The following is a 15,604-nucleotide window of genomic DNA, read 5'->3' as shown; positions in this document are numbered from 1 at the left end:
AATCCTCTTGTGACATGCTGCCTGTGTTCCCTTCTAGACAAATGAAAAGGGCCAAGTGGTGACCAAGACTGCGCTCCTGAAGCAGATGGAAGAGCTGATAGAGGAGCCAGGCCTCACATGCTGCATCTGCAGGGAGGGATACAAGTTCCAGGTAAGGCTGCTGGGCAGTGCATGGCTGCACATGCTCTGGCTGTTGGTAGCACAGCCTGGCTCTATGTCTAGACATACTAGTTTCCTGCAAGCCATTTTGTACTAAGGTAAGCTTTGGGGAACTAACACCAGTGCCAGCTGCTAGCTAGCCTTGTAGGCAGGAAGGCAAACTGATCTAAGCATGAGCATCCTTGGCACCTGAAGAGACCACCTTTTGGCATCCTCTGTCAGTGCCAGGGCACTTGTCTTTAAACCCTGTTAAAAGCCCCAGTTGATGGGTAGGGTACGGGGCAAAGCCAGAATTCCAGCTGAGGTTCTGTTAATCCCAGGCCTGGGGACTTCAGGTCTTACTGCATTGCTTCTGTTCAGAATAACTATGAGCAATTAGAGCTCCACTTTCTATGTGTCCAAGTGAGGCGACACCTGGAAGGAGCAGTGGAGAGGCGGCCTGTTTGGTTTCTGACAGTACTGAGAGAGACCTCTTCCTCTTTAGCTCTGCTTTGCTCCTAGACTTGTGGAAGAGCCAGTGTCCCGGTTGATGTAAAGTTGTGGCCATGGAAACGCTGTGTATTCCCTTTCTAGATAGATGAAGCACAGGCAGAGATGGCATAGGCTGGGATCTCTGCCCCCCCCCCCCCCACACACACACAAAATTATTTTTATAAGAACAGAGGTTTGGTGCTGGGAGTGTAGTTCAGTGGTAGGATGCTTGCCTGCCATACACAAGGCCCTAACTTCCATTCCTAGAACTACGGCGGCGGGGGGTTGGGGGGCGGGGAGTTTATTTAGCTCACAGTACTGGAAATTCAAGAGTAGGATACTGGGGTCTGCTAGGTTTCTGTTAAATCCACAATGGGGCTTTCATGACATCCCTGAGAAATTGAGCTCACATGAGTTTATGGCAGCAAGTGATGCTTGCACCAGAGTGACCACTTTCCCATCTGAAAGGAGATGCTCAGTTCTCCACACCTTGTCACTTCCTTGCATAGGTTGGCTGGGAATTTCTCCTCACCCCTCCCCAATTCTGTGTTTTCCTTGCAGCCCACAAAGGTCTTAGGCATTTATACCTTCACCAAGCGGGTAGCTTTGGAGGAGATGGAGAACAAGCCCCGGAAACAGCAGGGCTACAGTACTGTGTCCCATTTCAACATTGTGCACTACGATTGTCACCTAGCTGCCGTCAGGTAGGTGTTGGCTCTTGCAGAATGTCTTTAGCCGGCCTGAACTTGTATTGCTTCAAATGAGTAGGCCATGGCTCAGGTCCTGGGCTGCTGGGCTGGAGTTACTAGCTCTGGGGCTGAAGCCTGCTTTTCTTCTCTCCAAGCAGTAGGGTGTCTACCTTAGCCCCCATAGACCCATGAGCTGTACTTACCCTGTGAGAAACTGTGTTTGACTTTGGATGTTTGGCCTTGGCCAAGACTGGTAGAAGCAGTCCTACTTGCCTAAATTAATGAAGCAAACTTTTACCTATGGAGTTTACAAATGGCTAATTCTCTCCCTAAGGCCAGGGCTAGTGTTAGCAAGCCCTCAGCACCCAGGTGTCTCATTACCAGAGTAATCCCAGTAGTTACTTGTCCCTGCTCTCCTCCCTGTCCCCATCCAGATTGGCTAGAGGCCGGGAAGAGTGGGAGAGTGCTGCCCTGCAGAATGCCAACACAAAGTGCAATGGGCTTCTTCCAGTCTGGGGCCCCCACGTCCCCGAATCAGCTTTTGCCACTTGTTTAGCAAGGTGAGTGTTGTTTTCATCGCAGGAAGGGGCCGTTTCCTGGGCACTTCATTGGATGTCCATGTCTATCTGTGCTAACAGACCACAGAATTGCTCTGAGCAGATAGAGCTGAGTAAAGTGACTTGCTGAAACAAAACCAGCCTCCTTGGTTTCTTGGGTTCCATGCAAGATTTTTCATTAGCTCTCCTGTAACACGCAGAACCTCTAACTTAGTCCTCAGGACCAGAATCTCCAAAGTTCACTTCTCTGGTCTATGACTCTAGTGTTTAAATTATGAAAGCTCCTGGGTGTGGGGTGGGGTGGGAGTTCCTTCTAAGGCCTCTCTGTTCCCACATACTAGACTGCAGTAGCTGAAGCTTCTCTGGGGTCCTTGTATGTTTGTGAGGCCACGTGGCGTTCTAATTTAAAGCCCAGGGGTATAAAGTACTTAGTACATCAGACTTGGTAGCAGTAATGACAGTGATGGTAGATAGCATACTCGGCTGTGTACTGTGTTACTGCTGCACACATGAATAATCTGGGCCATAAGGGGAGTCATTTACCCAGGGCCATTCAGTTAATAAGAGGCAAAATCAAATGGATATTGATTTAGGAAGAAAAAAAAAAAGCACAACATATTGGAAGGTGTAAAGATCCTTCTTAAGGATAAATCACCTTGTCACTGGAATGAGTAAGTTCACATTTTTCCGTAATGTGTCATGGCATCTGTCAGTTAAGAAATGAGCCTCTTACCCACATTGAGAGATCACATGCAGTCACAGCAGCAACAGCCATGTCCTAAGGTCTGTTCTGACCTCTGCAGTCAGCGGGCCAGGGTGACCAGAAAGAGAGCTCTGCATTCCATCCCAGTGCTTCCATGACATGTTGGCTCTGCTTCTCCCTAGGCACAACACTTACCTCCAGGAATGTACGGGCCAGCGGGAACCCACGTACCAGCTCAACATCCATGATATTAAACTACTCTTCCTGCGCTTCGCCATGGAGCAGTCGTTCAGTGCAGACACTGGTGGGGGCGGCCGGGAGAGCAACATCCACCTGATCCCATACATCATTCACACCGTGCTTTACGTCCTGAACACGTACGTCAGTATCTTGTGGCCCCAGATGCTACCTTGGCTGACACTCCTTGTCCCTCTCTGCTTAGCTAGATTCCTCCAGCCTTTACTGAGGAAGGGTTTTTAATTCACTGTTTTGAGGGTCACATCATGTCATTAGAGCACACGGGTATAACTATAGGCTTCCGATGGGGTGGAGGCTGCCGCACCAATGGAACGCTAGCTTTCTTAGCCCGTCAGTAATGCTTCTGACAAGGATGGGGCTGGAGGGGGTTGAATACTGGGAAAGCAACTGAACAGGAATGAGGCCGGGAAGAAAGAACTGTTTTTGTCTGTGGTGCTGGAAATGGGGCATCAAAGAGGCCCTCCGAGGGGGCAGAAGCCCTCCCACTCACAGCCAGGCTTAGAAACACATTAAGGTATTTCTGTGCCTGCACTCTTGGATTATATTTGGCTGGGTGCAGACCTGCCTGCAGACCTTTCTTCCTGAGATCCATGATTTTAGTAGGCAGAGCTGGTAGCCGTGGAAAGGCTGGGCACAGTCCTCCCACGCTACTACCATACTATTAAGGTAGGTACCAAGGCAGTCAGTCGGCTCTTGTCCTTTCCCCTCGGACAGTTTGTTTTCCCTTCTTCCCATTTCCTTGTGAGATAAAGTCTGACCTTGAGACTTCAGGCTGCTTTGTTAAATCGCAGGGCAGGGCTCTTCGTAGCACATGACATCATCTCCCAAATGCCCAGGCTGTCAAGAGAGACACCTGGCATTGCCAGCAGCACAGGCATTCTACTGTCTGGACCCCGCTGCAGGCCCCATCTGTGCTAATTGCCAGTGTTCTTGAGGCCCTGACAAAGGCTGTGGGTTTTGCAGAGACATGCCTCTTGGCAGCCATGAGCTAGAGTGGACTGCTCAGAGACCCAGTGAGGAAAATACTTCCCAGGATTGACCCAGCCAGATGAAACTGGTGACTTAAGATGTCAGCTCTGTTGTTGTCTCCTTGGGCAGGCAGGGCCTCCTCAGCCATAGGCTGCTTCCTTTGCTAGCCATTGGATAGTGGCATGAGCTTGGTCATAAGGCAGTTGGGCCTCTGGTAGGTCGTTTACACACAAGAGCAAGTGTGCTGTACTAGTGAGCCAAACCTGAACCTGAGAAGAACCTGCCATGGCCAGAAGTCTGAGCTTCCCCACAGGGATGGAGAGTTAGTTGGGGTTCCAGTTGGTTCTGGGCATGCCCATTTTGTAGGAGCAAAAGGGCGCAGGGTATCTCTGCACCATCCTCCTGCATCCCTATGGCTGCGAAGCCTGCAGCCTGAACATGGGGTTTTTGTTGTTTTGCCTTCCCCTCATAGATGATCACCAGTAGGTTATAGGGACACTGCTGGAGAGTCTTAGCCTCTTTGTGTGGGTCCTGCCACTGGCAAGACTTTTTCATGAAAAGGGTAGAGTTGATGACAAACTCTAGAACCAGGCCTGGGGCCTCCGTCTAGTCTTTGCTTAGCATGGTGCTTAGATCCTAGTATTGTAGCTTACTCTCCTATACATTTGGACAGGCAGCTCTTGTCTCACAGGCTATTTATGCCTGTTAAATGAGATAGATAAGTCACGTGCAGAACTGAGAACCATGTCTGGCAGTCAGTGTGCTGTGGTCATTGGCACACAGCTGCCCACCAGAAGAAATTGCTGGTGACGGGGAGGGAGGACATGCTGCAAGTAAACAGCCCAGCAGGGAGCCTGAGTGCCGGGGGGACCAGCCTGAGTGCCGGGGGACCGCATAGTGGGATTCGTGCAACCTACTCTTCCACTCTGTGTAGTAATTAGCTGTGGGCTGGCTTCCCGCTGCCCTGTGCCCCAAAATAATTACACGGAAGCTGTATTCTTTTAAATACTGCCTGGCCCATTACTTCCAGCCTCTTACTCACATCTTGACTAACCCATATCTAATAATCTGTATAGCACCACAAAGTGGTGCCTTACCAGGTAGATTCTAGCGTACGTCCATCTTGGGCTGGAGCTTCATCGCGTCTGGCTTCTCTCTCTGAGGAGAGGCACGGCGGTCTGACTAACTTAGGAGAGGCGTAGCATCTAACTGATCCTTCTACCTCACTTCCTCTTCCTGTTCTGTCTACTCCACCCACCTAAGGGGCGGTCTATCAAATGGGCCAGGCAGTTTCTTTATTAGCCAATGAAATCAACTCAAACAGAAGACTCTCCCACATCATTTCCCCTTTTTCTGTTTAAACAATAAAAGAAAGGCTTTAACTTTAACATAGTAAAATTACATATAACAAAATAGTTATCAAGTAAGAATTAGTTACAATACTTATATCCATTTTATCTTTTATCATAACAAAGGAAAACTTTAACTATCTATCTATTCTTCAACTCCATCAAAGACTCCAGAAGGATATAATATTACCTAAGTAAATAAGAAGTAAGCAACTTACAAAACTCTAGAAATGACAGAGACATCTCACTGCCTGGACAGTCACCCAAAGTTCCTCTGTACCGTTGGGGCATCCATCTTCGGCCTTCAGGCCCATAGTTTCCAGCAGACATTTCCATAAAGCAAGAAATTTCAAAGACAGTTCAGTCACTTTCTGCTGTGTCCTGCAGAATGTCTTGCAGACTCTTTCATGAATCAGGAATCCCGAAAGATCATCTCACTTTTAGGCAAGTTCAGCAGTCCTCTCTCTGAGGGTTCTCTATGTCCAGTTTATGCAATAGTCCAGGCAAGAGCAGTTTCTTGCCCAAATGGCTATCAAACTCCATAAGGATCCTCTTCGATGCCCATCATCTTTTTGAAGTAGCTGGTGCTGCCAGAGGCAGACGTGTCTCATTGTCATGAAAAACCCTAAGTTATTAAAACATTTAAGTGGAATATTCTGTAGTCTTTGAAAGATATAGGAATGCCTATCTAACTGAAATATCTCTATATATCTAGAAAATTTAACTAACATGACTACAAGCTTTACTATTATTGATGACTATCCATTAACAACCTATATTTCTTAATTATACATTATATTTTTAAAATGAACTGCACAATCATAATACCTTAATCAGTATCAGAAATACATATACATATAACAAAATTGACCTTAAATTTAAATCACTGAAGCAAAATCCATATCAATGCAAATTATCCATATCTATATCATATCCCCCTTTAAATGTAAAAGAACATTTATAAGCAATATTTGGGAACATGGGCGCAGTTATTTCTCTCCAAACTGCTTCCTGCTGAATGGGGACGCTGTTAATCAGATCTTTCTTGGTGTAACCTGTGTGCCAGGTTCATCTCAGTCATCAGTTGGCTGAAGCAATTTTCTGAAGGTGTTCACAGCAACCTTTCAGGAGGTCGTGGTTTATCATACCATATTGGGATAAAAGCAATCCACAGGGTTTCATTTTCTGTAAAAACAAAAGAAGAATCTCTTTTCCAAAGTATCATATCCTTAGATCCAAATTTTGAAGTCAAGGTATTTTCAAAATATCTTTCTTGGATTAGTTCAGCAGCATTTATAAACAAATATCTTTTAGCAGCTATTGCTTCTTCCTCAGCATTTAAACAATTCAAAGAGAGCATAATAGCATACAGCATCAAGATTCTCTGTGTATTTTCCATCTTTGTACAGCTTTATTTTTACCTCTATTTCGTTTATTTTTACTTTTATTTTTTAAGACAGGTTCTCTGTATATCTTTGTCCTGGAATAACTCTGTTGACCAGGCTGTCCTTGAACTCACAGAGATCTACTTGCCTCTGCCTCCCCAGTGTTGGGATTAAAGGTGTGCTCTACAACACCTTGAACTCACAGAGATCTGTCTGTCTCTGCCTCCCAGGCACTGGGATTAAAGGTGTGTGCTACCACACCTCGAAGTCACAGAGGTCAATTTACCTTTGCCTCTCAAGTGTTGGGATTAAAGGTGTGTACTACCACACCTAACTACTTTCTTTCTTCCTTTTTTTACCCTAAGAACTTTAACCTTTAGCATGCATATATTTTTAACACACTATAAATCATTTAGAGGTTTTCTTTGTTTTTGAATCTCTCTTTACTTTATCTTTCTCTCTCTCTTTCTGACCACACAAGTCTTTAAATTACTGAGCAATATGGGTAGGATTCAAGCCGTGGCTTTGCCAGCTAGATCCATCCCATTCCTTAGCTTTCCAGCCTCATGGCAGAGGTACCGGTTGTAGCCATGTTTATCACCACAACTCTGTGGCGGTTCAAGGTCCCTGCCAGCAAGCAAGCTGCAACACTGTTAAACAACACTCAAAAGCTCCATAGTCAGGACCGCCTGCTTGAAAGAGTCAGAGTTTGCCCTGGTGGGACAAAGCTGGACAAAGCTGGCATTTTAAAACGGCACAGCTTTTTTCCTGCTACGGCTGAAAACCGAAAAACAAACATTCAGCTTTTCATCAACACCATTTAAGTGTTTCATGGCAGGACCTCTTAAAAGAGCTGCAAGATTTTGCAGCTAAAGCTGAGTCAGGAAGCCTCTCTTAGATGAGAGTGCTTTCTTACCTCTAGCAAGCAAAGCCAAACCTGAGAAAAGGCTGCTACCAAGAAAACATGCTTTACTCTATTCTTTCCCAAGCTTTCTCAGGTTTTCTGTGGATTCAGTTATCCACGTTGGCGCCATTCTGTAGTAATTAGCTGTGGGCTGGCTTCCCGCTGCCCTGTGCCCCAAAATAATTACACGGAAGCTGTATTCTTTTAAATACTGCCTGGCCCATTACTTCCAGCCTCTTACTCACATCTTGACTAACCCATATCTAATAATCTGTATAGCACCACAAAGTGGTGCCTTACCAGGTAGATTCTAGCGTACGTCCATCTTGGGCTGGAGCTTCATCGCGTCTGGCTTCTCTCTCTGAGGAGAGGCACGGCGGTCTGACTAACTTAGGAGAGGCGTAGCATCTAACTGATCCTTCTACCTCACTTCCTCTTCCTGTTCTGTCTACTCCACCCACCTAAGGGGCGGTCTATCAAATGGGCCAGGCAGTTTCTTTATTAGCCAATGAAATCAACTCAAACAGAAGACTCTCCCACATCAACTCTGTTACAGCTTACTGGTTTAGTGACTTTGGTAAGTCACCTTCCTTCCCTGCGCTTCCAGAAAAATTATGACAACTCCACAGTGGAGAGTTGGTAGCCATGCGCTGTCCAAGAGCCAGGAGATGTTGGGATCTGTGTTGAAGTGACAATCAGGGACCTGAAAGGGTAGAAGGCTTGTGCTGCTAGAGGGGAGGGAGTGGGAGGGAGTACAAACCCAGAAGATTGTTCAGGGCCATCTTGGTTGGCCCTGCTCCTTCCCTGCTGCCATCTGAATTCTTTTCCTCCAGAACCCGAGCGACATCCCGAGAGGAGAAGAACCTGCAAGGTTTCCTGGAGCAGCCCAAAGAGAAGTGGGTGGAGAGCGCCTTCGAGGTAGACGGGCCCCACTACTTCACCATCCTGGCTCTGCACGTCATACCCCCTGAGCAGTGGAGAGCCATGCGTGTAGAGATCCTACGCAGGCTGCTGGTGGCCTCACATGCCCGGGCAGTGGCTCCAGGAGGAGCTACCAGGTCAGTGCTTGTCTTGGGAAGCTGCTGCATTCGGTGTCTTCCCGTGTTTCCAGGCTGTCTCTGTCACGTGGTGTGTGCCTGTTAAAGGTGTGCTCATTTGACTTGGCTCTCAACTCTGGCTCCTGCCGGCACCCTAAGAGTCTAGACTGGTGTTTGACAGTTACTTGAGCCCCTCTGGGTCTTGTGTTGAGCCACTGAAAAGGTGAATTTAGGTTTCCATCTGTAGAAAATTCAGAAAGGAAGACAGCCAGGCTTCAAGGGATATGGCTGGTGAGGCAATTAGGCTCAGCAGCAAGGCTAAGCCAGGGAGCCAGACTTTCTGGCTCTTGCCGGCTTTGGTGTAAACTAGGGAGGTTTCAGTGTGGCTGTGGCTGGGGATTTCTTGTCTGGTGACTAAAGATTGTCTTCCTTCCTTCCTTCCTTCCTTCCTTCCTTCCTTCCTTCCTTTTTTTCTTCCCTCCCTCCCTCCCTCCCTCCCTCCCTCCCTCCCTCCCTCCCTCCCTCCTTTCTTCCTTCCTTATCTGCCACACCTCCCTCAGGCTTTCTAGACCCTCTTTATAATCGTGTGTGCACCCACCAAGGAGCGCATGCAGGAGTTCTTTGCATTGTTTGTTTGAGTCAGTTAGGGATTATCTGAAAGATCCATCTGCAATGAAATCAGAGCCTTCATCCCAAGCTCTTTGACAATACCCAGTGGTCACAGCACACAGAATAGACCCAGCCACTACATGGGTTTTTAGTGGCCCTGGATAGACCCTACTCCCCACCCCACCCCCCACCCTCACCCTCCAGGAGCTGCACCACAGTGTGTGGCCTGGTAGCTTATTTCTGCTAGTGGACTACCTGGTGTCCCTGTGTGGTCCTACTGTTGTCTCTGAACTCGTAAGTTTAGACTCTGGGATCGTTTTCACACTTAGAGGCGAGGAAGGGAGCAGAAGGAGGCTCCCTTCCAGCCATGGTGATGGCATGCCCTATGGTACAGCAGTACCTGAACTGGCTATCTGAGGCTTTTCCTCTTTTAGCTCTGATACTTCATGCCCCCAGAGTGACTGGTTTGCTGCTGTCATCTTGATTCCAGCCAATAGAAGCCTATTTGAGCCAAGTGTGAAGCAGTAGGGTTAGATTCCTGCCCCATTCCAAACACATCACATCCATGACATCCCAAGAGCCCTAGTGTTAATAGTTAACTAGCTGCTTGAAATCAGAAGTTATGTCTTCAGACGCTGAAGTTGTTAAGTGAAACAGAAATTGCATTCATAGCACACAGGATGGCCGCTTATCAGGAAGGCTTCTGCAGCAGAGTAGAGGCTGAGCCCACCCGAGCTTGTTCTATCGGCCAAGAGTGGAACTCATTTCTGTCCCAGCAGTTGAGGAAAAGCTGATTTGGTCATGGCTTAATTAAGAAATCCAGCTTGGGCTGCATTCAAGCATTGCCATTCTATGTAACAGTTCAGTCACCTTTCCTAATTAGCTGTAAATAATTAAGCTGGGCAGGGTCACCCAAGACCCATGTTCACCAAAGCAGGACAGCCACAGCGGGCCAAGCCCGGCTGTGGTCCAGGTTCTAAGGCTGCTGTTTGCCAGACAGATTATAAAAGGTGCTGAGGGCTTGCCCGGGATTGAGACACCCTAGAAGGAGAGTCCTTGCAGCCAAGGGCATGGAGAAGGTGTCTTTCTTGTGGAGCTGGGTGCTATTGCTAGCAGCAGGTTCTGTTTGAAGTCCTGTACATTTTGGTTGGGGTAGGAGGCAGTAGCAAATACACAAAACTATAGTTTAAAGGGCCAGGGTTATAACTCAGTGGTGGGCACTTGCCTAGCATGTGTGAGACTCCAAGTTCAGTTTCCAACAACACACACCGAGGAGGGGGGTGGATAGACTATAGCTCAAGAGAAGCTAATGACTCTGCATGTCTAACATTCAGCAAAATAGATTCAGCAGGTGTTTTAGCCTAGAAATTGTCTAGGCTTCCACTGGAATCTTACATGGTATCTGGACAGTTGTTCTTACCCTTAGGCCCATCTTACATCTGTGCCACCTCCCACCTTTCAAGTAGATGGGCAGGAGGAAACATGGCAGAGGCTATAGGAAGCACATGCCAATAGGCTTGACTGTGAGTTAAACGGCTGCTGAAGGCAGTTGTGACTGACCTCTCGTGATAGACAAGCCCTAAACTAAATTAGCTGATGCTGAGCACTCTGCTACTTGTCTTTTGATCCTAGGATATGTACCAGAGCGTTGTGAGATGTAGAAGATGACCTTAAGTCACGACAGGGGCTCATCTGGCCTTTACTTTCCACAGCCATGAATGAGCTCTCCCCTTGTGCTGGAGCATTCTGATCCTTCAGAGCCCAGTGGGATCACCCCTTACAAGAGGGATATCTACTGCAGACAGTGAACCTTGACAGAGGTGCCCCCCATGTTCTAAGTGCTAAGACTCTCAGATGAGTTCATGCAGCACTTGCTGACTTTCAAGCCTGTGCCAGGTACTCGGGTGTTCGTGACACTTGTTAGAGATAAAGGGGTGTCTGAGCAGCTCCGAGATTACCCTAGGATTTGGAAAGTATTGGGTGGTTGCCTGGGCAGTCCTAGATATCACGGTTGCTCAATGCGAATTTCCTATCAGCTTGCTGGCTTTCTGCAGAGTGAGTGTTTGATGCATTTGGCTGTCTAATAGATTTCTCCTGGTGGCAGGTATAGCCTGAGTTAGAACCTCGTTTATTCTTCTTCACTGTTAGACATCATTACATTTGAGAGCTTGTGAGGGGCAGAGTACAAGGGAGCGGCGAACCCTTGTGTTTGCTTAGGTTAGAGCTTTTGGGTGCCGTGTTTAACTGTGTCTACCTGTTTCTGATAGCCCAGTTTAGGAAAGTGCTAAGACTGTCAGATGAGCTCCTGCAGCAGCCCTGGGAGCCAGGGCATCCAGGTTCCCTGCCCACAGCTGCTTTTTGTTCAGGCCATGTGCAGCAGCTTCTGGGTACCATCAGTCCCCAAGTACAGTGTCCCGTCTCTGCAGAGCCCTTAATGTCTTTGCTCTGCTTTTCCAGGCTAACAGATAAGGCAGTGAAGGACTATTCTGCCTACCGTTCTTCCCTGCTCTTCTGGGCTCTTGTTGATCTCATTTACAACATGTTTAAGGTAAGGAAACGTCTGGGGCCCATCCAGTTCCAAGAGATATGAGATGTGTGCATCTTTGCCCAAACCCCATTGGTGGCCACATTCCGAGGCTCCTCACTAATTTTGGGTGCTTTGCCATTAGATAGCTAAAGGTCTCTACTTGGGGAGAGGTACACACCCTCAGCTCAGACCTGCACATCCAGCTGTTCACAGCTGAGACCACTTTGTCATGCACACTCCAAGCAGTGAGCTCTGAGCACATTGACAGCCTTTCCACTCTTGTCCTTGTCCATGCGTAACACTTTGCTCTTTGTGAATCTGCCCAACATAGCCTCACTTAAAGTAGAATGTCCTGCTCTCTATCTGCTTGGGCCCACATGTCTTAGGAGGGTTGGTGTATGGGTTGAGCCCTGTGATAATGAGTGGAATGGTCCAGCCAGAGATGCCAGTTGTCTTGGTTTTGGAAATGCAGATGTGGGAAAGTCCCATGTTGAAATTATGGGTTCATACGGAACATTGCGTAAACAAAAAGGGTCTCGTGGAGAGTAACTGAGGCCTGGAGGTCTGGCCTCCTTAGTCTAGGAAGGCTCTGGTCCGTGTAGGGTGAACTCACCACAGGGCTGAGATGGAGGCAGAGAGCTGGCTGCATTCAATTACTCACTGGCCCCGTGTCCTACTGTCCTTGTAGAAAGTGCCCACCAGTAACACGGAGGGCGGCTGGTCCTGCTCTCTGGCTGAGTACATCCGCCACAATGACATGCCCATCTATGAAGCTGCCGACAAAGCCCTGAAAACCTTCCAGGAGGAGTTCATGCCAGTGGAGACCTTCTCAGAGTTCCTCGATGCAGCAGGTCAGTGCACAGTGACTCAGTAGAACTGTAGTTCAATAGGCCTACAGTAGCCACTTCCAGTCATAGGAGAGGTGTTCATTCAAGCAGCCCAGTTGCTGAGTGTCGTGGCACTTGCCTTTAATCCCAGTACTCAGACAGAGGCAAGCGGATCTCTTAAGTTCGAGGCCAGCCTGGTCTCTTTAGAAAGTTTTAGGACAGCCAGTTATACATAGAGACACCCTGTCTCCAAAAAAAATCAAACTGACAGGTGAAAGCGCTTCGGTGCAGCATACACTGGTGCCGTGTTCCCCAGCTCCATCTCTGCCTGTAGTACATGAGCTCGGTCTGTCGCTGCTGTCGTGGAGGCTGTGGAAGTTAAGCGGATATGGGTAGCACAGAAGAGACAAGCTCTTTCAGGTTCTGACTTTTAGTGACAGCTCAGACTTAACAGGAGAAAGGGTGCTTGTCTTCCTTGCCTCCCAGCTGCTGAGCAGATGTTAAGTAGATAGAGACAGTCAGCATGGAGCGCCTTGAGGATGCACACGGAGGGCAGCGTCTGAGCATTTGTGCCACAGCTCCTAGAGCTCAAGTCCGTTCTCTCCTGTCCACAAATCATCTGTACAAATTGGCCACTTACTTGGAAATACTTTGAAACTTAATTGGATTTCATATCTGAAAAGGGTGTGACTTGGGCTCAGGCCTGGGAAAAACAACCTAGGGTTACAGATGACCCCTCTCAGTCCCTAACTGTTATGGCTCAGCCTCTCCTGGTGCTGTCTTAGAAGGAAGGGCTGCTAACCAAAGCAAAGGAGCCGGACCAGGCCAGCTCCTACCTCTCAACCTTCTGGTGTTCACTGTGGGGACTGTGTACAGACGCAGGGGAGAGTCCCCCAGGCCTTGTTGCCAAGTGACCACTTCTGTTAACACTCTCTCTTCCCCTTCTGTTTGCCCAGCTCTGGACACTCTGAGGACAAATGTTCTTCATGGCCCAGTGGGGGTTCTGCCCTGGGATGGTGTTTCCAGCCCAGCTGTCTGAGCTGCCACAAGCTCCCTTGCATGTCTCTGTTTCTTACTTAATAGCCCCTTGATCTTCCTGCCTGTGTCTTCCCAGCCCGGCTGTTCAGACAGCAGCTCACCATTTTCCTCAGAGTTAATCCGGACCAAGAGCAGCTCAGAGCTGAGTCCTCGGGCCCTGTGCTTGTCACATGAGACTGTGGAGCTAGTGAGAAGAGGTGGGCAAGGCGAAGGGCTAAGCTGCCCCAGGCCTGGCACCTGGGCATGCCCTGGCAGCAGCAAGCTTCTAGCCTTTTTGCGAGGCCAGGCTTTTGCACATACTTCAGACCTTTAAACTGCCAGAATACCAGACATGCCCTATTCAACTTCAAGAACAAAACAGCTTCCAGGGCCAAGAGAAGCAGCCTGGCTGCTTTACCTCCATTATTGCAGATGCTTGGAGGTGACTTGTTTGGACGCTCATGTTTAACTTGAGGCTTTGTGTCTCCTCTGCACTGTTGACGAGATCAGGTGCCTGGCTGGGGACTTGGTATAGAGGATGCACTGGGTTCTTCCACCGTGAAGGCTTATGTTAGTATCCATGGCTGGCAGGGAGGGCTCCCTACTGTCTCTTTCTGAGAACTGAAGAAAGGGAGCTCCTGTGCTCTGGCATCTTGCTTAGGAATCCAGGGATATGGTGAGATTGAAGCCCAGAAGAACCCAGAGGCCTCTGCCTGTTCTGCCCTTCCAGCCCACAAGACCATTTCTTGGTATTTGCCTCTTTGGTCAATTTAAGATGATGACAGAGGCCGAGGAGACGGCTCAGCTATGGTCTGCCATGCAAGCATGTGGACCTGAGTTCTGATCTCCAGCACCCATAAAAACCAGGTGTGGATAGGACTCTGGCATTGAGGTGCTCCAGTGGTAGGATCTCCTACTGAGCTTACTGGTCTGCCAGTCTAGCCAACCAGCAAACTCTAAAACCCTATCTTAGAAAATAAGGTAGGGGCAATGAAGAAAGACACTCAATGTTCACACACACCGGTCACCGCTCTGGGGCGGGAGTGTGGCTGAACTAAAAGAGTGTTTGCCTGGCTTGCAGGAAGCACTGGATTCAGTCCCCAACACTGACTGTGTCAGGCGTGGTAGCACAGAAGTTCAGAGGAGGGCCTCAGCTGCATAGTGAGTTTGAGGCCAGTCTGGGGTCGGGAGCCCACCAAAAATAAACAGCCTTAGAGTTGTGATTTGCGGCCTCTCCAGTCACCTCCAAGCCCCTACTCAGATTGAGATTCTCTGCTCCAGGGAATTGAGACTGACACCCCTTCTGGATCACTGTGTGCATTTGCCACACTGCTCACCTCCCCGCCATTGCTGGAACCCAGCAAGTGGTTACATCGGAGCATGCTGGGCTCAGTGTGTTCTGTGTGTGAAGGAGGCGCCTGTGACGCGGTGGTGCTGGGGGCACTGTGTGCCACTTACACTCCCACTCTGCCTCTGCTTTCCAGGTCTTCTATCAGAAGTCACCGATCCAGAGGGCTTCCTAAAGGACCTGTTGAACTCAATTCCCTGACAATCCCATGGAAATGAGATCGCGGAAATGAAGCTCGCTTGCCTTCCTCCCTCGTTCGCCCCTCCGTGTGCATTCACTTCCCCCACGGATGCTGCATTAGCACCCCCTCTCCTCCCTCATTTTTCTCGGAGTGGCTTGGGGTTTGTAGACTTCCTGTTCTATCGCGTGTGTGTGCTGCGTTGGCTATGAAGTTATTTGTAGCCCAAGCCGTTGAAGGACCTATACATACCTAGGAGCTGTGAGCTGTCCCAGCCAGCTTGAGTGTGCACATCTTGAAATAAATGAATGACTTGTACACATTGGAAAGGGGGTTTGGCTGCTGCTTGCCCAGTGCTCTCCAGTGAGCTCTCAGCCTTGTGGTGGCTGCTGCTTGCCCAGTGCTCTCCAGTGAGCTCTCAGCCTTGTGGTGATGCGCCAGGAAGACTGCCGAATTTGAATTGCTATCTTGAGGGAGGGAGTGGGGGGGAAATGGTTTTCTAGTCCCTAGCCAAAAGAGGCCCTGGTCAGCATCTACTTCAAAAGCCTTGAAAACATTTGACAGTCTCCTGCTGACTGCCCTGCAGAGAGGAGAGACCCCAGGAAGACTCAAAATGG

The 15,604-nt window shown here is 48.7% G+C and overlaps 1 protein-coding gene across 4 annotated transcripts in view; it reads left to right on the top strand.

Annotated features, from left to right (window-relative positions):
- The window catches only part of Ubr4 (ubiquitin protein ligase E3 component n-recognin 4), a 117,640-nt gene extending 102,324 nt beyond the window's left edge, over nt 1-15,316 (top strand). For all 4 annotated transcript variants that reach the window (XM_038334654.1, XM_038334655.1, XM_038334653.2 and 1 more), the window contains 8 exons: nt 38-151; nt 1,192-1,334; nt 1,754-1,879; nt 2,762-2,956; nt 8,278-8,502; nt 11,548-11,638; nt 12,306-12,468; nt 14,946-15,316. In XM_038334654.1, the coding sequence (XP_038190582.1) occupies nt 38-151; nt 1,192-1,334; nt 1,754-1,879; nt 2,762-2,956; nt 8,278-8,502; nt 11,548-11,638; nt 12,306-12,468; nt 14,946-15,010 (1,122 nt within the window). In that variant the 3' untranslated portion in view covers nt 15,011-15,316. The remainder of the gene's footprint in view (nt 1-37; nt 152-1,191; nt 1,335-1,753; nt 1,880-2,761; nt 2,957-8,277; nt 8,503-11,547; nt 11,639-12,305; nt 12,469-14,945) is intronic.
- The last annotated feature ends 288 nt before the right edge of the window (nt 15,317-15,604 follow it).

The sequence above is a fragment of the Arvicola amphibius genome, chromosome 6 (assembly GCF_903992535.2).
Source record: "Arvicola amphibius chromosome 6, mArvAmp1.2, whole genome shotgun sequence".
Classification (NCBI taxonomy): Eukaryota; Metazoa; Chordata; class Mammalia; order Rodentia; family Cricetidae; genus Arvicola; species Arvicola amphibius.
The sequence above is the reverse complement of the archived record's forward strand: the minus strand, read 5'-3'. Positions and strand labels throughout refer to the sequence as shown.